The 24,080-nt window shown below is 42.1% G+C and overlaps 1 protein-coding gene across 2 annotated transcripts in view; it reads right to left on the bottom strand.

Moving 5' to 3' along the window:
- Positions 1-24,080, bottom strand: part of stpg2 (sperm-tail PG-rich repeat containing 2) — a 332,382-nt gene that overhangs the window by 129,032 nt on the left and 179,270 nt on the right. For both annotated transcript variants that reach the window (XM_072583829.1, XM_072583828.1), the window contains one exon: positions 10,834-10,987. In XM_072583829.1, coding sequence (XP_072439930.1) covers positions 10,834-10,987 — 154 coding nt within the window. The remainder of the gene's footprint in view (positions 1-10,833; positions 10,988-24,080) is intronic.

Raw genomic sequence — 24,080 nt, 5'->3', positions numbered from 1 at the left:
TGTAACTCCCCAGCACTCCTAGCCAATCCTCCACCCCATTCCAGTGTCTTGACCAATATTTATCCCTTAGTCAGGATGATTAAAAACAGGCTATCTTGTCGTAATCAGATTGACAGACTCTGTTGTCAGCAAATTTATTTTTATTCTCTCATTGCGTACAGTGTAGGCATCAATGGAATATCCAGCATTGTCCTAATCACACTTGAACTGAGTGGCTTATGAGGGCCATTTCAGTGGGCAGTTCAGAGTCAGCCTCTTTGCTGTTGGTCTGTAATCAAGCGCAGGTTAGACCGGTTGGCATGGATGAGTTGGACCAAAGGGTCTGTTTCTATGCTGTACAGCTCGATAACTATACAGCAATATGACCTGGGAAGGATTAAATGTTGCCTTACTGAAAGAAAACGAGTGAACCAGTTGAGTTTTTAAAAGTGATGATAGCTATAATGGCCACCATCACTGTGACAAGATTTATATTCCTGATTCATTAACTGAATTTAAATTTCACCAGTTCCCATTGTGGGATTTGAACCTGTGCCTGGGCCACAGGCTTAGCCTGCGTCTTGGGATTACAGATTCAACAACATTTCCACTATCCCAACATGTCCTGCTTTACAAGAATCCAAGAATACTTCACTGAATGACATGTGCTTTGATTGTGTACAGCACTATGTAAATATAAATCTTCCTTCCTTTAACTTCCAATCCTGTCCTGTGGAGTCTAGATTAGAATAGGGACCGTGACTGACTCTCCTCACACGTGGACAATGAGACAGCATGTCTCTACCTTAACTGACACTGTTGCAGATGGCCCAATATTACAATAAGTCATGGAGTTATAAATGTTCCTTGACACTTTATTGCCTTCTAAGAAGTGCCTGCCTCTAATTTCCAAGTTACAACCCACTGGTTACAATAAATAACAAGGCGAGTGCTCACTAACTGAGGATAAAGCTTTTCTTTTCAGCTAATGTTGCTGTGTTTGAATTTGAATTTTAAATAGGTAATGTAGCAGAGGCAGCCCAAATAAATTTATACAAAGCAAAACATTAAACAGCAGTAAAACAGTTTGACAAGTTAGGAACACCATGGTCAGGATGAGTCAACTTACATTGGGAGGTTGATGGATTGTTTCAAGCATTGGAAGTAATTTGTTCAGTAATAAGCAGCCTTGGGATATCCTGGGATGCTGTATGAATGAAAGTTGTCCAATGGAAACTGGTTCTCAGAAGGGGCAAACAAAACCCTCTCTTGAACTAGAGGGACATGAAGATAAACAATTTCAGGCAAAGAGTTGCTGTGATCGCCCTGCCTGAACCCGTGGAGGTGGCAATAATTTTCAATGAGGACTTCAGATAAGATTCTGAAGAGAAACAAAAATCACAAACATTGGGGTAAAAAGAACTTGGCAGAGAGTGGATAGTTCCTTCAGGCACAACAGGCAGAATAGCCTCCTTGTGATCCACAGACAGAAGGCTGACATCAAGTCGGACTGTATCCTTCTCTGATGCTTTGGAATAAATGAAAGGAACAAGGACTGATGACCTGGAGATTGTAAACTCTGAAGGTGCCCCTTCCAGTCTAAGGACCCAACTTGAATGCACTAATTCAAAGTTTTCATCTCTTGTCTCAATCTTGGACAAGATTGTAAAATTAAGGCCCCAGCTGCCTTCTCAAGTGGGCATAGAAGATCCCATACACTGTTTTGGAGAAAAGCTGGAGCGTTAAACTGGTGTCCTGGCTAACATTCACTCTCAGCATCACTAACAATCAGATTGCTGAGACACCATTATGTTGCTGTTTCTGGAATCTTCCTTGAACAAATTGCTTGCCGTGTGTCCTGCATTATAAAAATGGCCACATTCATCAAGTCATAAAGTACTTCATTAGCTGTCAATTACATTGGAATACCCTGTGTTTGGGAAAATTGCTCCATAAACGCAAGACCTTTCTGGATGGCACGGTAGCTGAGTGGGACGCACTACTGCCTCACAGAGCCAGGAACCCAGGCTTGATTTCTCTCTCGGATGATTGTCTATGTGTACGTTCTCCCCATGTCTGCTTGGTTTCCTCCGGGTGCTCTGGTTTCCTCTCACAGTACAAAGATATGGAGGTTAGGTGGATTGGCCATGGGAAATTGCCTATAGTGTCCAGGGATGTGCAGGCTAGGTGGGTTAGCCATGGGAAATGCAGAGTTACAGGGATAGGATACAGTGTGGGTGGAATGCTCTTCGGAGGGTCAGTGTAGACTCAATGTGCCGAATGGCCTGCTTCCACACTGTAAGGATTCTTTTTAACATAAGTTTTGAAAGAAAATTACACAGAAAGCTCTCTGATAGGACAGCAATTTGGAATCTTCCCTCACATTGTGCTTTTGATGCTCTTCTTCATTTCTTCACACCCTGCAATGTGAGGAGGTCAAATGTAAAATGGTAAGCGTGGCTCTAGCAATATTGAACCACACTCAGATATCGGTCTGTTATTCAAAAGGAAACTATTTATAATGTACACAGCTCCAATGCAAATCCATTTACAACGACACAAGTCATTTGCAAAGAAGATACAATTATGAAAACAATAATGCTAACAACTTGCATTTATATGGCAACTTTGACATAGTAAATTGTAATCAGGTGTTTCACAGGAGGGTAATTGGACAATATTCAATGCTAAGCCACATAAAGAGGTATTGGGCAGGTAACCAACACTGTTCAAACAGATGGGTTTTAAGGAGTGACCAAAAGAGGGAAGAGAAAAGTGTTGAGTTTTAGGGAGATATTTTTAGAATTTCACGAATGTTAAGGTGTCAAGCTCAACACTATCCAGGTTCAAGCAGCATCCCTTCCAGTATCCTAAATCTGCATTCTCTCAACCACCACACACTGTGGCTGTAGTATGCACCATCTACAAGATCTGCTGCAGGTTTAAGGGCCACAGTGAGACTAGAGGTAGGAATCTTTGACCTTCTGATTTAACTGGGAGGAGATGACACACTATCCACCCAATACATTCTCAATGGATTACACAAATCTTTAATCAACCTGTAAGCCACACATAGAAAATGCTGAAGAAACTCAGCAAGTCCAGCACCATCTGTGGAGAACGAATCAGAGTTAATGTTTCCAAGATCAATATGACCCCTCTTCCAAAGTTATATGTATAATGACAGACCTCTGCAGCAGGTGGGACTTGAACTGAGTTCTCCTGACTCAGAGGTAAGGACCCCACCAGCCAATTATATACACTGTCTCTACCAGCATTATGTTCCACCAATTGTGTGTATCAAAACACTGCCTTTAACTGTGCGGAATATGTGCATGTTTCAACCTCTACTATCTCCTCAACTACAGATGCGTTTATATGTTATGAATAGATTGTGAAAAAATATTTGCAATTCTTTAGCATCTATTATTGTTGCAGGATGTCCCAAAGAACTTCAGAGCTAGTGATGCATTTTTGAAGTGTAGTCACTGCTGGCAGAATTGTGAGAAAGGAAACAGAACTAGCACATTAAATGTGTCATTGCAGTCTACAACAAATAACAGAAGCTCGCATGCTATCTAAGGGTTAATGCAAAGTACTCAGAGATACCCAGGTCCTGCCTGGTGCTATTCTTTCCAATTGCCAGACTGAGCAAAAATGGCATTTTTCAGCAAAGAGAAAACGAGATTGAGCATTTAATTACACTGTAGCCTACTCAATAATTCCAGAAGAGAGTAGGCAAGCCTTCTGAAGCAAACAGTAAACTGACAAATAGATGCAACAACTAATGGTTTTCTACAGCTGTCGTCATTCAGTCTGCACTGCTCCTTAATGGAAGAATCCAATCAGTCAGCACAGCTAAAGTGGTTAAACTCACTTTAATATGTATCATTAAGGACACAATAGCAGCTCATTTACCATCTGCTTACTGTTGTGGTCATGTCTCAATTCTTACCTAATAGCGCATTAATAGCACATCATTGTAAAATACACAGAGATTGACCCTTTGAACCCAGATACATGTGATGATACAACCCAACTACTGTACTATCATCAAAATTTAAAGCCATTGTTAACTTTTCTCTTTATTTCCAAACAATGTTTCAACAATGAACAGGCGGGAAAACATGACATAAAGTAATCACAGATTGGGAGAATCGGACACAAGGTGACGTATTCAGCTCATGTGAGCTCAGAAAAACAAAAGAACCAAGAACATTGTTGGAGTATGTGATTTCAAATTTCTAATAATAGTAAACGTGGAGGTTTAGCCTAAAATAAATAATTCATTGAACCATTTATTTCCAAGCAGAAACCCCCCTCCCCCAACCCTTCATCAATGCCCAAGTCCTTGTTGCATCTGTGGTCACTTACAGTTCCAGACTTCATCAGATTTCCAAAAACAAAGTGATAGTTTAAATGATATCCCACCTCTGAGTAAAACAAAGAAATTGTATTGGAATGATCATTCCTGTTCAGAAGACAAGATCTAGAAGCAGACGGGAGCTGTACTGCATCTTGAGCCCATTCCACTGTCCAATAAGATCATGTCTGGTTCTCTATCTCAACTTCACTTCCCTAGTCAATACCCATAACTTGCAGTTCCCATTAATGCTCTAAAATCAATTGATAGCTGTCTGCAATATGTTCAATGACTGCACATTCACAGCTCTCTGGGATAGGCAGACACAATGATTCACAATCCTCTGAGTGAGAAATGATTTCTTCATCTCAGTCCTAAACAGCCAACCTTTTATCCAGTGACTTTGACCTCCCCACTCCCCACCACCCCGTAGCAGTAGTTCCCTGAGCATACGGTTAAAGTCAATTGGCAGAATGCCTCATCACCAGATCTTCCCCCCAGTGCACCAAAATATTGCTCGGCTGTGGTGAGAAGGGCACTGCCTGTGAGATCCTTCACATACGCCCAGTCAGCCTGCACCACCACACGTTGTCCTTGAAGTGGCTGCGGGGAGGTAAAGACTGTCACACATCTCCTGCTGAAATGTGTCCTTGTAAAGTAAGTCTGAAGAGAAATGCAGTGGTTTGTGTCGAGGTTCGTCCCAAGCAGCTCCATGACTTGGAACTCTGTGCTATACGGTCTGTTCCATAGGATGCATACCGAGACAAAAATCGACTGCACCTGGAAGTACATCAACTCGGTGAGAGACGCTCTGTGGTCTTCCTGAAATTTGTTGGTGTTCCAGAGCAAGGCATTCACCCTGACTGAGTGTTGCAGCTTGGCACATTCCAAGGTCCAGGACTAAGTGCTGAGGGAGGGACTAAAGCTTGGGGCAGCTGCTGCCAAGGCGCAGTGGGGAAAGACCACTGTCTGAGGTCTTCCTGCTGAAGGTAAATGAGGGTCTGTTCAGCTATCGGCTCCTTCTGATGCCTCAAATGTATGTAAATATAGTCTGGTTCATGTAAGAGATGTCTTTGATTTGTTTGGATAGAGTCAAATTCAGTGTTGGTTTATTTTCTTGATAGGCTACTGGACAGAACCAAACTTAATTTATGACTATATATATATAAAGATACCTTTATGAATAAAGTATATGTTTGAAGCAAAAAAAAATCTCGACTTTCTAGCCAGGGGAAACATCCTCCCAGCATCCACTCTGTCAAGACCTCCAGGAGATCACCATTCGTTCTTCCAAACGTTGCTAAGTTGCAGTCAAATGGCAGTTGAGATAGAGCCAATGCATCCAAGTCCACAAACAACCAGACAGGATTACTGGACAGACAGGTTCAGTAAATGAAAATTAATATGAGATTTGACTACCCCACTCACAAATGGATGGGGATGGAGTCAAAGAGCCACAAGTGAGTGGTACAAAGACATCAGGAAACAATTCAATTCCTACCAACCCAATGCGAGGCAGTGACCTTAGTAAGCTTTATGTCCCTCTCTAGACCCCTGCCTTAAGTTAAATTCATTTTCCCAAAGTACAAAGTTGATTTTGGTTTATTAATTGATGACACTTACCAGAAGTGTGACATCCAGTGTCTATAACTGGAACAAAGAGAATTGGAGTTGATATAGATGATCAGCCCTGATCTAATGGCAGGGTGGTACTGGTTTGACAGGCTGAATGGCCTATTCCCTGTTCCTATGTTAATACATTCCTTCTAAACAAAATATGATTTAAGACAAGGAATTTGTAGAATATGGTACCATTACATCAATACTGCCTGAAATTTAGCTTGCTAGGGCACCCCAATAGAAACACAGAAATGTAGAAAATAGAAGCTGGAGTCGGCTATTCGGCCCTTCAAGCCTGCTCCACTATTCGATATGATCATGGCTGATCATCCAACTCAGTTCCATGTTCCCACTTGCTCCCCATTCCCTTTGATCTCTTTATCCTAAGAACAATGCCTAACTCCTTCCTGAAAACATTCAATGTTTTGACCTCAACCACTTTCTGTGGCAGAGAATTCCACAGGTTCACCAACCTCTGGCTAAGGAAATTTCTCCCATTTTCCACTTTCACAACTGTGAATCGGAATAATGTGAAGAATGTGCTGACAAAGCATGTTATGTTCCTCTCCTCTGCTCTGACATATTTGCATATTATTGAACACTGACCTTTCTGTGGACCAGTGCAATTGGTCAGTCATTTAGAAAATACATTGCAGGACAACAATATTATTTAGCATCGGAAATATTCTTTGATATATTTAAGAGTGGTCATGGCATCGTGGCTAGGCCAGCATTTATAGCCCATCTCTATTTATCCAGAGGACAGTTATGAATCAACCATGTCACTGTGGGTCTGGAGTCACATGTAGGCCAGGTCAGGAAAAGACATGAGTGAACAAGATGTTATTCCCATGGCAACACTCATGTCTCCCTAGCCCCTCCAGCAATATCTGTTCTGCCTGAGTTTACCTTATAACCCGTTGCATGGCTTACCCTTTGTTCTTCCTAAAGAAGCTAAAATATTCTTTTATTTTTCATTCTTTCATGGGACATGGGCATCATTGGCCGGGCCAGCATTTGTCACCCAACCCTTAATGCCCTTGAGAAGGTAGGGGGTGAGCTGCCATCTTGAACCACTGCAGTCCGTGTGGTGTAAGTAAACCCACAATGCTGTTAGGGAGGGAGCTCCCGGATTTTGACCCAGCAAACCTTTAGCTGAAGATAACTGCATGAGAGAGTGTGGACAGGAAACAAAAACATTTATTTTCTTCTGTGTTGTAGGACTGGAAGAAATTCAAAACCAAAAGTCTGGATTGAATCAAATAAAAGTCATTGTCATAATCTAAAGTGCACTGTACGAAGATGTGATATTGAAGTTGCTAGAAGAATTACAAACCTAAAATGTCCTCAGCCTTGATCTACTGATGTGAGCATTTTGACATTTTGTATCGAGACAGTGTCTGTAATGGAGTAAAATCTAAAAGCCCATGCCTAGGGAGAACTTAGGTCATTTTGGTCAAGTACTGGTTTGAGACAAAGGTTGTTGCTTTATGTTCAGGGTACACTGTACATTAACTAAATAGCTCCCAATACAAAGTAAAGACAGAATCACCGTAGTCCTAGTGGACCATAGGGCTGTTGTCTCATTAGAGAGGAGGAGAATTTTAGAGGCAAGTGCTGAACTGGACATTCTGATTCAAGGTTTCTCATTTTCTTGTGATCTTCCTATTGTCAAGTCTGCACTAGGCTCCCACTCAAAGAAAATTTTTAATTCTAAATAATATTTTTATAATAATAATAATAAACAGAATTCCAAATGTCAATTCTCCTGCAGCTCAGATGCTGCCTGACCTGCTGTGCTTTTCCAGCACCACACTCTTGACTCTCATTCTAAACTGCCTCATATGAGGAAACATCCTCTCCATGTCTACTTTGTCAATCCCCTTCAGCATCTTATACAGCTCTATGAGATCGCCTCTCATTCTTTTAAACTCCAGAGAGTATCAGCCTAAAGTGTTCAATCTCTCTTTGTAAGACAAATCCCTCATCTCTGGAATCAATCCAATGAACCTCCTCTGAACTGCCTCCAATGCAACTGCATACCTCCTCAAATAAGGGGACCAAAATTGTGCACAAAGTTTGAGGTCATAGTCTTAGGATAAGAGGTAGCAAATTTAACACAGAGTTGAGGAGAAATGTTTTCTCCCAAAGGGTTGTGAATCTATGAAATTTGCTACCCCAAAGTGCAGTGGATGCAGGGACAGTGAGTAAATTTAAGGAGGAGTTAGACAGATTTTTAATTGGTAATGGGTTGAACGATCATGGGGAGAAGGCAGGAAAATGGAGGTGAGGAGTATGTCAGCTATGATCAAATGCCAGAGCAGACTCGATGGGCCGAATGGCTTAATTCTGACCCTATATCTAATGAACTTATGAACAATACTCCAGATGTGGTCTCACTAATGCTATGTGCAGTTGCAGCAATGCTTCCCTCCTTGCCAAAATTCCATTTGACAGCCCCCCTCCCCCATTGCATACTTGCAAATACTTCAATTTTGGAAATAAGCACAGTTTTGAACAAATTTATGCACGGACTGTTGAATGGATTCAAAGTTAGAATTCTATTAAATTAACCAGGGAAACAGTTAATGACACATAATACAGATTTTTATAAATTACGAAGAGCAGGGCTAAAGAAGATTTCCTTTTCCCCTTTGCTCAGTTTGGTGTAGCTGCTGTTACAAACTCTCATTAGACAGGCCAGTTAATGTGATTTCTTTAAACAACCACATGCTGTGTAGCAGCTAAGTGTTTGCAATGCGTCCAATGGTTTTACTATTTGTGTTGCTTTGCATTAACATTATCACTGAACCCTGACACAAACACGGTTTCCTAAAATGGATGTCGTGTCTGAAAAGACGCATTCTGATTAATCCAGCTGAATGGGGAAATGTTACACAAATTCAATATCGACAATAATGGCCCCATCAGTATTCAGTTTTTACCTACCAGGCAGGTCCAGCTTCCATGAAGTTGTCGGGTGGACATTGGACCTGAACTTATCCATTTTATGGGCAAAAGAGAAGATCTGCAACCCCAAAGAGAACTAAAAAAAACCTTTGCACCAACAATGAACCTAAACAATTTTTTTAGGAACCTCAAAAACAAACAAAGAGTCCCTTCCACACATACACAAGATGACTATTTCCTGCTTTTAAGTAATTACTTAAATTCCCAAAAATTACTCCCATCCCTGGAGATTATCCCATTCCAGGAAATTATTCCCATTCCTGGAAGGGTCAAAAGCCAGAGGACATAGACCAGTAAAAGAAGCAATGGTGACATGAAACTGTGTTCATATAGTGTGGAAGCAGGCCATTTGAATCCACACCAACTCTCCAAAGCGCTTCCCACCCCATCCCCGTAACCCTGCATTTCCCATGGCTGACCCATCTGACCTGCACATCCCTGGATTCTACGGACAATTTAGCATGGCCAATCCACCCTGACCTGCACATCCTTGGACTGTGGGAGGAAACTGTGCCACTTGGAGAAAACCCACACAGACACATGGAAGAATGTGCAAACTCCACACAGACAGTCACCTGAGGCTGAAATCGAACCCAGGTCCTTGGTGCTGTGAGGCAGCAGTTCTAACCACTGTGCCAATTATGTGGAGTTTCCACGTTCTCTCCGTGTCTGCGTGGGTTTCCTCCAGGTGCTCGGTTTCCTCCTACAATCCAAAGATGTGCAGGTTAGGTGAATTGGCCATGCTGAATTGCTGAGTGTTCAGGGATGTGTAGGTTAGATGCATTAGTCAGGGGTAAATGTAGAGTAGTAGGGGAGGGGAATGGGTCTGGGTGGGTTACTCTTCGGAGAGTTGGTGTGGACTTGTTGAGCAGAGAGCCTGTTTCCACACTGTGGGGATTCTATTCTATAATGGCAGTGACAGTGGACTCACCGTCAGGAAGAATGTACACTTTAGATTCTACTTACGGAGGAACCTCGATTATCCGAATGAGATGGGCGGGCACTATTTCATTCAGATAATTGATTATTCGGTTAATTGATTTCCTTTGGGGCTTGGGGTTTTCTGTGAAGTCTGCTCCCCATTCAGGAGACTTGGCAAAAGCACATTTTACGCGAGACACCGCCACCCAACCTCGTCCATTCCACCCCGCCCTCCCGCACACCCCAAACCCTGTCCACTCCAACCCTACCCCCGCCCGCTCCCAACCCTGTCCAGCCCCCGCCCCCACCCAACCCCACACCCCCATCCATCCCCACCCACTGTCTGAACCCCGTCTGCATCCCTGCCCGGGGCAGCCATACTGTACACCAACCCTAAGACTGCTGCTGCCTTTGTGAGGTAAGTCTCCAAATTGCACACAAACCCACACACACACACACATGTACACGTATGCGCACACATGCAGCCACACACGTAATGTTTTAACAAGTTCCCAGAGAAAGTGTGGGGAGGGTGGGAGAGAGAGGGCAGGAGATCACTCATTTAGAGACAGTGCCTGGACTGTCCAAGACTGTTTTCAGCAGTATTTCAGTGAGCCGAGGTCGTTTTTAAACATTTTACCTGTAAAGAAAAGACGCGATCAGGATTGAAACAGTTCTTTTATGTAACATTTCTATCGGGATGTTGAGATCTCCTTCGGATAATACGATATTCAGATCATTGATATTCAGATAATCGAGGTTCCTCTGTATTAACTGTATGAAGTGAAAACTTAATAGACTAAGTCAGCACTGTTACTGAAGTGTTACTGGCAAGAGGTATGGGAAGAGTTAGGAATACTGATCCTCACTTCATCATGAGTAAAGATGCTGCATATTAGCGATGGACTGACTGCAGTATATGTACAGGTTGAAGTGTAAAATAATGACTCACGCTGTTCAGAATCTGCTCTCAAACATACCAGGTTCATCTGCACTCTGCCGAGCTATCTTAACACTCCGTGGTACAGTAGTCAGGAAAGATTTGCATGAAAATTCACTTGTGGTGTTGTATCCTCTGCCTTGCGTCCTCTCGTAGGACCTGTGCACTTCATAGGAACCTGGTGCTGGGTGATCCTGTAATAGAAACATCAACTTAACTATGGTTATGAAACAAAAACGAAACTTCGTGGAAGTGACAATGTTCTGAAGTAACATAGGAAAGGCAACATTTGGCCCCCTCAAACCTGTTGGGAGAAAGTGGGGCCTGCAGATGCTGGTGAGTCAGAATTGAAAAGTGTGGCTCTTGAAAAGCACAGCAGGTCAGGCAGCATCCGAGGAGCAGGAGAGTCAACGTTTCGGGCATAAGCCCTTCATCAGGAAGGCCTGAAACATCAACTGTCAAGCCTGTTCCAAAGTTCATTTAGAACAAGGGTAGCCTGTATCTTAACTCCAGCTACCCACTTTGATTTTACAATTCTTGACAATATCAATACTGGCATTTTAATTTGATCCCAAACCTCACTCATCATCCTTCTTTTATTAGTTCACAATATGTGGACATCACTGGCTAGGCCAACATTTTGCCCGTTCCTAGTTGCCAAGACAGGAATCCCATTGCTGTGGGTCTGCAGTCACACGTTGGTAGGCTGCATAACAACAGACACTTTTCATCCCCGAAAGGACATTACTGAGATAGACAGAGTTTTACAACAAAAACAGAAATTGGTGGAAAATCTCAGTAGGTCTGGCAGTACCTGTGGAGAGAAATCAGGGTTAATGTTTCTAGTCCGGTGATTCTTCTTCAGAACATTCTGAGGATGGGTCACTGGACCCGATACGTTAGCTTTGATTTCTCTTATCAAATGCTGCCAAGCCTGCTGAGATTTTCCAGCAATTTCTGATTATTTTCCACATTTCCAGCATCTGTAGTTCTTTTGCCTCGATTTTTACAACAATCTGGCAGCAGTTACCATTAGACTATCCCAGATATTTTTTAGTGAATTCAAATCTCACCATCTGCTTTGGTGGGATTCGAACCCACGACCTCAGAACATTAGCCAGGGTCTCTGGAGTTTTAATCCAATCACATTACCACAACACCAAAGTCTCCATTTGTTGCCCACTGACTGACACTTTGTTTTAGAATTCTGGCTCTTGGTTTCAAATCTCTTTTCTTCATTCTAATCCCAATCTTCCTTTTCAATAGCATCAAATGAAAAGGGTGTGTAATGAGGGGAAGTGGAGGAAAGTGATCTGCTTTTAGCTATTTCATCCAAAGTTGAGGTAGAATTTTACCCTGGGATAGTCTATTACAGTAGGTCAGATTCATTGCTACACAGTCAGCCTGCTACACACCTCTGTGTCCCTGGCACCTGGGAAACATAGGAGAAAGTGAGGACTGCAGATGCTGGAGATCAGAGTCGAGAGTGTGGTGCTGGAAAAGCACAGCAGATCAGGCAGCATCTGAGGAGCAGGAGAGTCGATGTTTCAGGCCAGAGCCCTTGACCTAGGAAACATACTCAGCAGCATGAGTATGTTTCCCAGGAGACAGTGTGGAAGAGATTTACAAAGTCGTTTCCAGTGATGAGACACCTCAGTTGCCAGGATAGATTGAACAGGTGGGACTGTTCTCCTGGAGAGAAAGTGGCTAAGAAAAATTAGATAGAAGTTTTCAAAGTCAGGAGGGTCCAGGAGGGAGGGGACAAGAAAAAGTGGATAAACTTTTCAGGCTCTGGATGGAGATGGATTGAGAACCAGGGAACACAGGTTTGAAGCAATTCAAAAACATAGCTAATGTGATGTAAGAAAATACAATGAATGGTTTGGGTCTGGAAGTATAGTAGAGCAAGAGTCAACTGAAGCATTCAAGAGGGATTTAGATAATTACCTGAAAAGAAACAATGTGCAAGGATAGGGGGGATAAGCAGGCAAATGGTACCACAGTGGCTCAGTGGTTATCACAGCTGCCTCACAGCACGATTCAAGCCTCGGGCGCCTGTCTGTGTGGAGTTTGCACATTCTCCTCCATGGGTTTCCTCCGGGTGTTCCAGTGTGCTCCCACAGTCATGGATTGGCCATGCTAAATTGCCCTTAGTGTCTGGGGATGTGCAGGCTAGGTGGGTTAGCCATGGGAAACGTGGGGTAGTAGGCTGGGGGGTCTGGATGGCTGCTGTCTGAAGGATCAGTGTGGACTCGATGGGCTGAATGGCCTGTTTCCACAAAGTAGGGATTCTATGAAGTCATAATGCTTGTTGGACAGCAGACACAATGGGCCAAATGGCCTTCTGCTGCACCATAACAATTCTATAATCAGAATCTCCACATTTAGAGAAGAGGGAAAAACTTAGGAAAGAAAAGATACAAGGTGGTATAGGTGAGGCCAGAGGGACCATGCTTGTGGATTTGTCTTAGATATAATAAAATCAGCACTGAATAAATTACAAGGCTAGTAAGACATTTTATAGACTGCTTAACAGGCCATATAATGAAATGTGCTTCATAAAAATTTTAATATTCATTTGCATTTATAAGGTTAGATATTTGGAAACCTCTTCCTCTGCATAAAATCCTAGGTGATTTCAGAATTTTACCCAGTACTTAATCAGCCAAACCTGTGACATGTGTTATTTTATTCATTTTACAATTCAGCAGCAAGTCAGTTCACTGAATATTTTTGTCCTTCTCATTGAAAATTGAAATTGTAGCATTGCCAAGAATCAGTAATATCTCTTAAGGTCATGACATAGAAACGCCACGGTATTTCACAAACCATTTATCTAAAGGCCATAACTTTTTATTTGTCTGTATCTTGGATTGTGGACTGAAATGGGAAAAGAACTGTTTTAAAAGCAAAGGATTGTTGTAATATAACTGCCCTTTTAAAAGCAAGTTACCTGACACTCATTGCATGTTCTGTTTATACTGCTGCTTCCAGAGGGAAGTTAGTAACGGGGCAGACAGATACATGATGGACTTCCATGATACTGCAGCTTTGGCAAGGTACTGCTAGGGCAGTTGGAACTCACTGCTTCCTCCTGCAACCTCATAATAAACATTGGCTTCCTTGATCCAAACCCATTGCTTAACTGCTGTGGTGACTGAACATGACTTCTTAATTAGCTGGTAATTGTGGGGCAAGAGTGGGGGGAGGGGGCGTAGCGGTGATGATGGTGAAAAAGGCAAATGGCATCAGAATGAACCATATTACCATCAACCCTTGTTTGCTCAACATCAGATTACATGGTAAATGAAATATTTTAAACTTATTTCTCCTTCTTAGATACTGGACAAGGTGGAGCCTGGGAGTGGGTACACAGCGTGATTCAGCCGACAACAAGGAGCTGATTGGTCTGGGGAATGGTAAACAGCTATTGATGACAAAGACCTTCTGCCTGCCAACAACTATGTGATTGGCTCCCAGGTTGTACCTGTGAATAATTACTCAGAAGCCATTGGACCTCTGAAAAGGAAGGAGCTACAGTTTAAAAAGTACCTCAAGCGTGAAAAGAGCCAGTTTGTTTCCCTCATTGGTTGCTGCAAGCTTTGGCCATTTAACCTATATAACCCTTTGCCTCTTGCAAACTAGTGAAAATACCTGGAGAAGGAGGATCGAGGAACAGCAGGAGTCAAGGACAGGGACCATTGAACTGTTTCCCAATCTTTCCCTCCACCCGTAACACCAATGCTTTTTTTTGTCTGTCTGTGTGTGTAGGAGGAGTTTTATCAGGGTGAGTTAGAGTTTTGATTCGAGTACTGACATATTGAGATTCATCACTTTTTACTTGTACTTAGAATTTGTTTATTTCAAGCTCGAAGCCATGATCATGCTGAATGCTGGAGCAGGCTTGATGGGACAAACGGCCTACTCTTGCTTCTTTTTATATGTTTCTATGTTTCTCCATCCCCACACTAGTAACTAAGAAGGAGAAATTAGTTTAAAATATTTCATTCGCCCATGTAATCTGATGTTGTGTAAACAAGAATTGATGATAATATGGTTCATTCTGATGCCATTTGCCTTTTTCACCATCATCACTGCTACACCCCCCCCCCCCCCCCCCCCCCCCGCCGCCCACCCCCACAATTACCAGCTAATTAAGAAGTCATGTTCAGTCACCACAGCAGTTAAGCAATGGGTTTGGATCGGGGAAGCCAATGTTTATTATGAGGTTGCAGGAGGAAGCAGTGAGTCCCAACTGCCCTAGCAGTACCTTGCCAAAGCTGCAGGCTCATGGAAGTCCATCATGGAGCCCGTTAGACGTGGCTCAGCTAATCTGACATGGCCAACATCAGTGGCTGTGTTAGATTAGGGTCAGCCCTGAAACCTCTACAGGAGGCAAGAATAAGGTTCACAAACCATAGTAATAATTTGCCCCTAATGCTGGCGGATTATCATTGGGCTCTCCACCTGAGCCCTCGCTGTGTTAATGCTAATCCATCCATTTGGACCAGTTAGCAGACTGCTGCATTATTAAGAAGATAATAAAATGCTGGAAAAGCACTCAATCCCATAAAGAGTGATAGAATATAGAAATGTGGTTATTTGGAGTAGGCCATTTGGCTCCTTGAGCTTTCTCCACCATTCAATAAGGTCATATCTCAATGCCATAGTCCCACTTTCTCCCCATATCCCCTGATGCCTTTAATATGTAAAAACGCATCTATCTCTTTATAGAGTCATAGAGATGTACAGCACAGAAACAAACCCTTTGGTCCAACTCATTCATGCTGACCAGATATTCTAAATTAATCTAGTCCCACTTACCAGGATTTGGCCAATATTTGGCCATACACCCATCGAAATGCCTTTTAAATATTGTAATTGTACCAGCCTCCAACACTTCCTCTGGCAGCTCATTCCATACGCGTATCACCCTCTGCATGAAAAAGTTGGTCCTTGGATCCCTTTAAATCTCCCCCCTCTCACCTTAATCCTATGCCCTCTAGCTTCCCTGTGGAAAAGACTTTGCCTATTTATCCTATCCATGCCCCTCATAATTTTATAAACCTCTATATGGTCACTCCTCAGCCTCTGATGCTCCAAGGAAAACAGCCCCAGTCTATTCAGCCTCTCCCTATAGCTCAATCCCTCCAATCCTGGAAATATCCTTGTCAATCTTTCTTGAATTCTTTCAGTGACTTGGCCTCCACAGCCTTCTATGGTAAAGAATTCCACAAATTGACCAGCCTCTGAGTGAAGAAATGTTTTCTCATCTAGTCCAAATGGCCTACCCTGTATCCTGAGACTGTGTCCCCTGGTTCCAGACTCCCCATCCCAGGGAAACATCCTCCCTGCATCCTGTTTATCCAGCTTTGTTAGAATTTGATACCTTGCAATCAGGTTCTCTCCCATTCTTCTAAACTCTACTTAAACTGAACCCTGAGGTAGGCTGAGTGCCTCCACTCCAGAATTTAGAAGACTGAGAGGTGATCACATTAAACTGTACAAAATTCAGAAGGGGCTGGCAGGAGGCTGTAGCTGGAAACCAAGAAATGTCACCAGTAGTGTCTCAGGAAGGTGTGCCAGCCATTTAACTCTGAAATGAGGAGCGATCTCTTCACAGTCCTCCCAGAAGATGTCACACAATGTGGCATGCACAGCTCGAACACAGACTGATATGGAGAGGCTTCAAAAGGAAATTCCAGATTTAGGGCCTAGGCAGCTGAAGACCACCTACAGTCTAGCGATTGAAAGTGGGCGTACGCAAGAATTGGTGGAGCACAGAGTTCACCAAAGGTTAAAATGAGCTTTCTGATGTCTAAATGGATGAAGGAGATTCCAGAGATAGGTAGAGGAGGAGCCAGGGAAGGGTTAGAGAAGAACAATGGAATTTCGGAATTGAGGCACTGCCGGGCCAGGAGCGAGGATGGAGTTGGAGGTGATAGTGGAATGGAAGTTGGTGTCAGGTGGAATTTCAATGGCAGAGGTTTAATCGTTTAACCAGGCATTGAGCTCAGTTATGGAGTGTGGAAGATAAGAGACTGGTTAGGGGAACAATACAGTTGGAAAATTCTTATCAAAGGAATACGAGTCACTTTATCTCATGTGTTTAAATTGAATGGGTAGAACATTGTGTTTTTTTTAACACAAACCAGTGTAACAGAATGGGTCTGTGAATAACATATTCAGGAAGATAGTCATAGCACAGTGTTCAATTATGCTTTCAAGCTGAATGAGGATTAACAAGGCAGTTGTAAACCATATGCAACAGTCGAGGGGCAGAATACCCACAGGGAACACTGAAGTGCCTCCCTTGTAAACGCTATTATCTTCACACACAAAGGAGCTGCTCAGTAAAAAGCCTCAATAGGATTGTCCTGTCCTAATGCTCACGTCCCCAGTGTGTGCAGCGATACAGATGTCCTTCCGCCCGCCTCTATTCAATTCCAGCTTGTCAACAGCTCTCGGAAAATGTATCCCATAGAATGAGCTGCCATAAGCTCTGCTGCTGTGCACACACTTCATTAAAGCTCCTCATTTCGAGTTAAGTTAACAGCGACACGATCTGAAAGGAAAGGCACTTAAATCGTCACAACACAGACAAGTTGAAGAGGAAGCTGGAGCTAGACATGAAGCCATAAAGTAACAATAGCTTAGACACTGTGAATAGATTAGGCTTTGCTATCAGATGGTTGAGCACTAAATCGCACTCATTTGTCAGACACTTTTGTTCCTCAAAATAAGCTAATTCCACTCCTGAATTGTTCCTTTTTATTTTAAATGTTGCCTGCATGGGAATCGTCACACTCCAGAGTAATTTGTTCCTCATTTCATTGAGGAGTCTCTAAGAGATACAATAAGGTGTGATATAAATGTAAATCTTGTTGTCTTTAACTTTACTTCAAATATATTTTATCTAACTTATGAAATACAATAGAATTGTATGATCACATTGTATAAAAGGAGGCCTTTTGGCCCATCATGCTAGTGCAGACTCTTTCAAAATGCTGTGCAATTAATCACTCTCTCGCTGCCCTTTTCCCATGGCTCTGAAAGATCTGCTGCTTCCAATCCTGTGCAATTCCATTTTGAAACTTACTACTGAATCTGTTTCCATCTATCATACTTTTCAGACAGTCCGTTTCAGATCACAGATCACTTTGCAGCTTAAACTCTATTTAGCTAAGATGGAATATTTGCCTTCAGCAGATGTTCTGCATTTCTTCACAAACTCCTAAATTTCAGGAATGTTTTCCTGACATATTTTTGTATTATTAATTTTATGAGTTAACATGCACTGTAGTTCCAGCCTCTGATTATGAGCTCAGGTCCAGGAATAAATTTGAACTCACACCTTCTGCTATGAGACATGAAAAGAGTCAAAACTGACATATAGATGTATGCAAACGTCGATTTCGCTGCTCGTTGGATGCTGCCTGAACTGCTGTGCTCTTCCAGCACCACTAATCCAGTATATAGATGTATGCAGTTAAGTCTGATCACAACTCACAAACATATCAAGAGTCAAGCCCTTTGTTCCAACTTCTTCAAACCACCCCAAAAGACTGGGCAATTCATTGGAGTTCAACAAGCAGCTTAGATACTGCAATGAACATATAGCCATCTTCGTATGGGCAGGCACAGATTATGTAAATGGATCATGGAACGATGTGAAAACAACACAGTTGTGGTAGTCAGTGATTTTAATTTCCCTAATACTCACTGGGACTACCTTAATGCCAGGGCTTAGAAGAGGCAGAATTTGTCAAGTGCATTCAGAAGGGTTTCATGAAACAAAATGGAAGTATTCTGACTAGGGAGGGGTGCCTTTAGAACTTGTATTGGGTAATGAGCCTGGCCAGATGATCAGATTTCAGTAGGGGAGCATTTTGGGAACACTGACTGTAATTTCATAAGTTTTAAGATAGTTACAGAAAAGGTTATGGTCCTCAGTGAAAGTGTTAAACTGGGGAAAGACTAATTACAATATTAGACAATTTGGAAAATTGGATTGGGGCAGCTGTTTGGAGCTATTTCCCATAACTGACATGTCTGTTAAAGGCCAGTTGACCAGAGTTCATAACTAGCATGTAACTGTAAGGATAAAAGATCAGGATGGTAAGATTCAGGAACCCTGGATGATGAGAGATGTTGGAATTATAGTTAAAAAGGAAAATGAATTATATGTAAGGTTTAGGAAACTGAAATCAGAAGAAAGGAAGCAGAAAAGAACTTAAGAAAGATATTCGGAGGGCTAAAAGGGGCCATGAAATATCCTTGGCAAAAAGCATTAAGGAGAATCCCAAGGCATTTTATATATATATATTAGGACAAGAGGTAGCGAGGGAAAGGATAGATCCACTCAAGGATGAAAGAGGGAATTTATACATGGAGCCAGAGGAAGTGGGTGATGACCTTAATGAGTACTTTGTGTCAATATTTACCAAGGACAAAGACATGAATGAAGGTAAGTTTAGAGAGGAGTTTGTTGATACTGTAAAGTATGTCGATACCTAGAAGAAGGAGATGTTGGGTGTTTTGAAAAACAGTAATGTAGGTAAGTGCGCAGGGCCAGTTGGGATCGATCCCAGGATACCGAAGGAGGCAAGGGAGGAGATCGCTGAGGGCTTGACAGAAACCTTTGTGACCTCTTTAGCCACAGGTGAGGTCCCACGAGACTGGGGAAGAAACTCAATGTTGTTCCTTTGTTCAAGAAGGGCGATAGGGATAATTCAGGAAATAATAGGCTGGACAGCCTTACAGTTTAGGAATTTTAATTCAGGGAGATTATTGAAGAAGATTTTTAGGAAGAGACTTTACCTGCATTTGGAGAAGCATGGACTGATTAGGGATAATCAGCCTAGCTTTATGTGTGGGAGGTCTTGTCCCACAAACTTGATTGAGTTTTTTGTGGAAGTGATGAAGACGATTGATGAAACTAAGGCAGTGAATGTCATTTACGAGGGCTTTGCCAAAGCATTTGACAAGGTCCCTCTTGGTAGGCTAGTCCAGATCAAATCGCATGGAATCCATAGAGGGTTAGCAAGTTGGATACAAAATTGGCTTGGCCATTGAAGACAGGGGTGGTTACAGATGGGTGTTTTTCTGACTGGAGATCCATTACCATTGGTGTTCCGCAAAGATTAGTGCTGGGACCTCAATGCTTTGCAATTAGCACAAATGATATGGATGAAAATATCAGTGGTCTGAATAGTAAGTCTGTAGATTACACAAACATTGGTGGAGTTGTGGCTAGTGAAAACGGCTGTCAAAGGATATTGCAGGATGCAGATCAGGTGGAAAGCTGGGCGAAGAAATAGCAGATGGAGTTTAATGCAACCAAGTGTAAGGTGATGCACTTTGAGAGGTCAAATGCAAGAGGAAAGTATACAGAAAATGGCTGGGCCCTTAGGTGCATTGATATACAGAGGGATCTTGGAGTCCAAGGCCATAGCTCCTTGAAAGTGGCAACACAAGTGGATGAGGTGGTAAAGAAGGCATACAGCATGCTTACCTTCGTCAGGTAAGGCATTGAGTATAAAAATTGGTAAGTCATGTTGAAATGATTGAGTCATGTTGCAACTCTATAAGACTTTAGTCAGGCCACATTTGGAGTATTGTATGCAGTTCTGGTCACCACACTATAGGAAGGATGTGGAGGCTTTGGAGAAGGTGCAAAATAGGTTAATGAGGGTGGATTAGAGTGGATTAGCTATAAGGATAAATTGGAAAAACTTGGATTGTTTTTTGCCGGAGCATCAGAGGCTGAGGGGCGACCGGATAGAAGTCTATAAGATTGTGAGAGGCATGGATAGGGTGGATACTCAGAATCTTTCCTCCAGGGTAAAATGCAAATACTAGTGGGTGTAGGTTTAAGGTGAGGGAGGGAATGTTGAAAGGAGGTGGGGGAAGAAAGTGTTTTTTATACAAAGGATGATAGGTACCAAGAACACACTACTAGGGGAGGTAGTAGAAGCAAATATGTTAGCAAAGTTTAAGAGGCATTTAGACAGGTCGATGAATAGGCAGGGAATATGGGCCATGTGCAGGCAGATGGAATTAGTTTAGAGTAGAATTATGTTCGACAGAGGCACGCTGGGCTGAAGGGTCTGTTCCTGTGCTATTATTGTTCTATGCTCTATGTTCTATATGTATGTGTTGTCATGTCCAATAAAGGAATGTACTAATGTGAACTTCAAACAAATTTTATATTTTTAAATGGACACAAACGGATGGAAACAATGGTCACCCGAGGGCCATCTGACTCATTTCGTAGATTTAAACCATGTTATAGGGCAGGAACAGAACAAGCATTCCAGTCTTATGTAAATATTGATGTCTTTCCCTGAAACCAAGGCTATTATCAAATTGTATGGCTCAACAGAGGTACTAGCTGCCTCAATCCCCTCAAGGTGGTAAAATCACAACACAGGATTTTGGAATAAACAAATCCACAACCCATTCATTTAGAAAAGACTGTGTACTTGGTATCAACAGTCAGAAAATCAGACCACAAATCAGCTACAAGTCACCAGGAAGCCAAGATCATGATCAACAGTACCTTGCAATGCCAACAAATAGAAGGGCACCTCCCCAAAACATCTTCTAGCTTCAGGTTCACCTGAGAACAAAGCTCCTAGAATTTCAACTGCAAGAGGCTTCACGGTATGCAGAGAAACCCCTCGCATGACAATACTCTCACTTAAAACTTAAAGTGTCAAACCGTCTAAGGAACTGCAGGCCTGTCACAAGGGAAACCGAAGTTGTAAATCAAAATCTAAGATAGTTATATAGAAGCAAACTACTGTGAATGCAGGGAATTTGAAACAAACACGGACAACTAAGATTTTTATAATTGGCAAAAGTGTATTAATCTGTTTATAAATATGTATGTGTGTGTGATTGTATGAGAGAGAGAGAGGGAAATGTGTACTTGGAGTATTGCATTTAATTGGGAGTTACTTGAGAGAATAAGTAACTGGAGGTAGGTTTGCTCGCTGAGCTGGAAGGTTTATTTCCAGAAGTTTCTTCACCCTACTAGGTAAGTTCTGCTTTCTATTTATATGTTTGGGATTTTTATAGAACCCAAAGAAACCCAAACATATAAATAGAAAGCAGGAATTTTCAGCAGTCCTTTGCCTGAGGCCCACTGAAGATGTAACCTAATAGGGTGACAAAACATCTGGAAATGAACCTTGCAGCTCAGCAAGCAAATCTCTATCCAGAACCTCAACCTGATCTACAAATCTTCTCAAAACTCACGAAGAATAAATAACGTTATTTCTTTTTCAGCTCACAACATCTTGCTCCTGGTTGTTTATTTGAGTGCCACACAAAAGCACACACCTTCCTGCACAAAAAGTGCTGATTATGGGCTTTCATAACTTTAAATATTCACTGAAGAATTTGCATTTAGATTAGTTGACATTTGATAAGATGAAACAAATATCTAAAGTACAAAATATGCATCTATATTTAACTGAGAGAAATATATGCGAAGAACAAATGACAGTTTGTGCGGATCTGAAGTAATAAGAAGTTAATTTAAAATGTTAAAAAGAGAGACAGAGTCAACTGTGGTGGAATGTCAGATCAGCCATGATCCTATTGAGTGGTAAAGCCGTTTAGAGGGGCTGAGTGGTCTACTCCTATTCCCATTTCTTACAGTTTTATGTTCTTACGTTGCTGAGTATGCCATCTGTTGAACTTCAGAGACACTTGAAAGAAAAGAATCATCCTCTTTCAATCCTATATGAACTGGCCAGACCCACACTTGATGCAAGTAATCCTCTGTATTATATGAAGAAATTAATCTTGTGTATTCATCACTGCAAGGCTCCATCACCTAGTTCCATGCCTACTGCTTACTAATGGGAGGTATAGTCAGGACCCCCTCACCTCAATGCTTGTATTAAAGCAACACAACTATTGAATCAAGCTGAATAATATCATTATCTGCTTGCACTCATTTTTCCTACATTGATGGAGAGTTTAATAATTCACTTCGGACTGTTAAGAACTTGTTGTTGTTACATTAAGGTCAGGTAAAGTCTGCGACAACATGCATCCAGAATGTGTCATATTTGATGGACAAACACTATTTTCCTTGCTGTAGTGGTTTGTCCATTCAGGGATGAGCCTGACTAATTAACGTTAGCCCAACTCACCAGCCCTGGCTATGGACTGGTGATGAGTCAGATCCAGTGACACCTGTCACCACCACACACTCACCACCCATCCCCCAGCCCAACAATCCAACAATAACCACTGCATTTAAACAGCACATTTAGCATTGAAGGTTTCAAGGAGTGTCTTAAAAGAGGGGAAAAAAATCAGAGAGCTCTCTGGGAGGAAATTCCTGAGCTTCAGTTTCTGAGCAGTGCAGCGATTAAATCTGTGGATGGGCAACAGCCGACTCTTGGCGGAACAGAGATTCCAGAGAGCTGTGGGGGGGTAGAGGGATGCGACTATGAAGGGAAATAGGGATAAGAATGTTAAAATCAGTTCAAAGGAGGTAGTTGAAGAGAAGCCGAAAAGCCAGTATGTAGAAACATAGAAAATAGGAGCAGGGGTAGACCACCTGGCTCATAGTGCCTGCTCCACCATTTCATATGGCCATAACTGATTATCCAAATCAATACCCTGTTCTTGCTTCCTTCCCTGTACTCTTTGATCCCTTTAGCTCTCAGAACAATATCTAACTTCTTGAAGTTAAAAATCAGACAACACCAGGTTACAGTCCAAAGGGTTTATTTGGAGGCACTAGCTTTCAAAGCGCCGCTCCTTCAACCCAATGAAGGAGCTACCTGATGAAGGAGCAGCGCTCCAAAAGCTAGTGCTTCCAATTAAACATGTTAGACTGATTTTGGTGTTGTCTGATTTTTAACTTCGTCCACCCCAGTCCAACACTGGCTCCTCCACATCATAACTTCTTGAAAACATTCAATGTTTTTGCCTCAATCATTTTCCTGTAGCAGAGAATTCCGAAGGCATGTATACCTGCACAAACAACAGCACATTTCACTTCAGTTTGATTGCTATTTGTAAAATCTAACCTTTAATGACATTACCCAGCCACAGAAAATACTGGACCTCTCTACATGACTTTCCACACACAGTCTTATCAGACTTGAAACAATAACTCAGTTTCTCTCTCCACAAATGGTGCCAGATCTTCTGAAATTTTCCAGCATTTACAACAGTTTATCTCATCTGTCTTAACATCTCCTTTCCTAATCAGTACCAAATTTGCTTTGCTAACTTTCCCATGAAAGACCTTGCAATATG

Source organism: Chiloscyllium punctatum, chromosome 14 (genome assembly GCF_047496795.1).
Source record: "Chiloscyllium punctatum isolate Juve2018m chromosome 14, sChiPun1.3, whole genome shotgun sequence".
Lineage (NCBI taxonomy): Eukaryota > Metazoa > Chordata > Chondrichthyes > Orectolobiformes > Hemiscylliidae > Chiloscyllium > Chiloscyllium punctatum.
The sequence above is the reverse complement of the archived record's forward strand: the minus strand, read 5'-3'. Positions and strand labels throughout refer to the sequence as shown.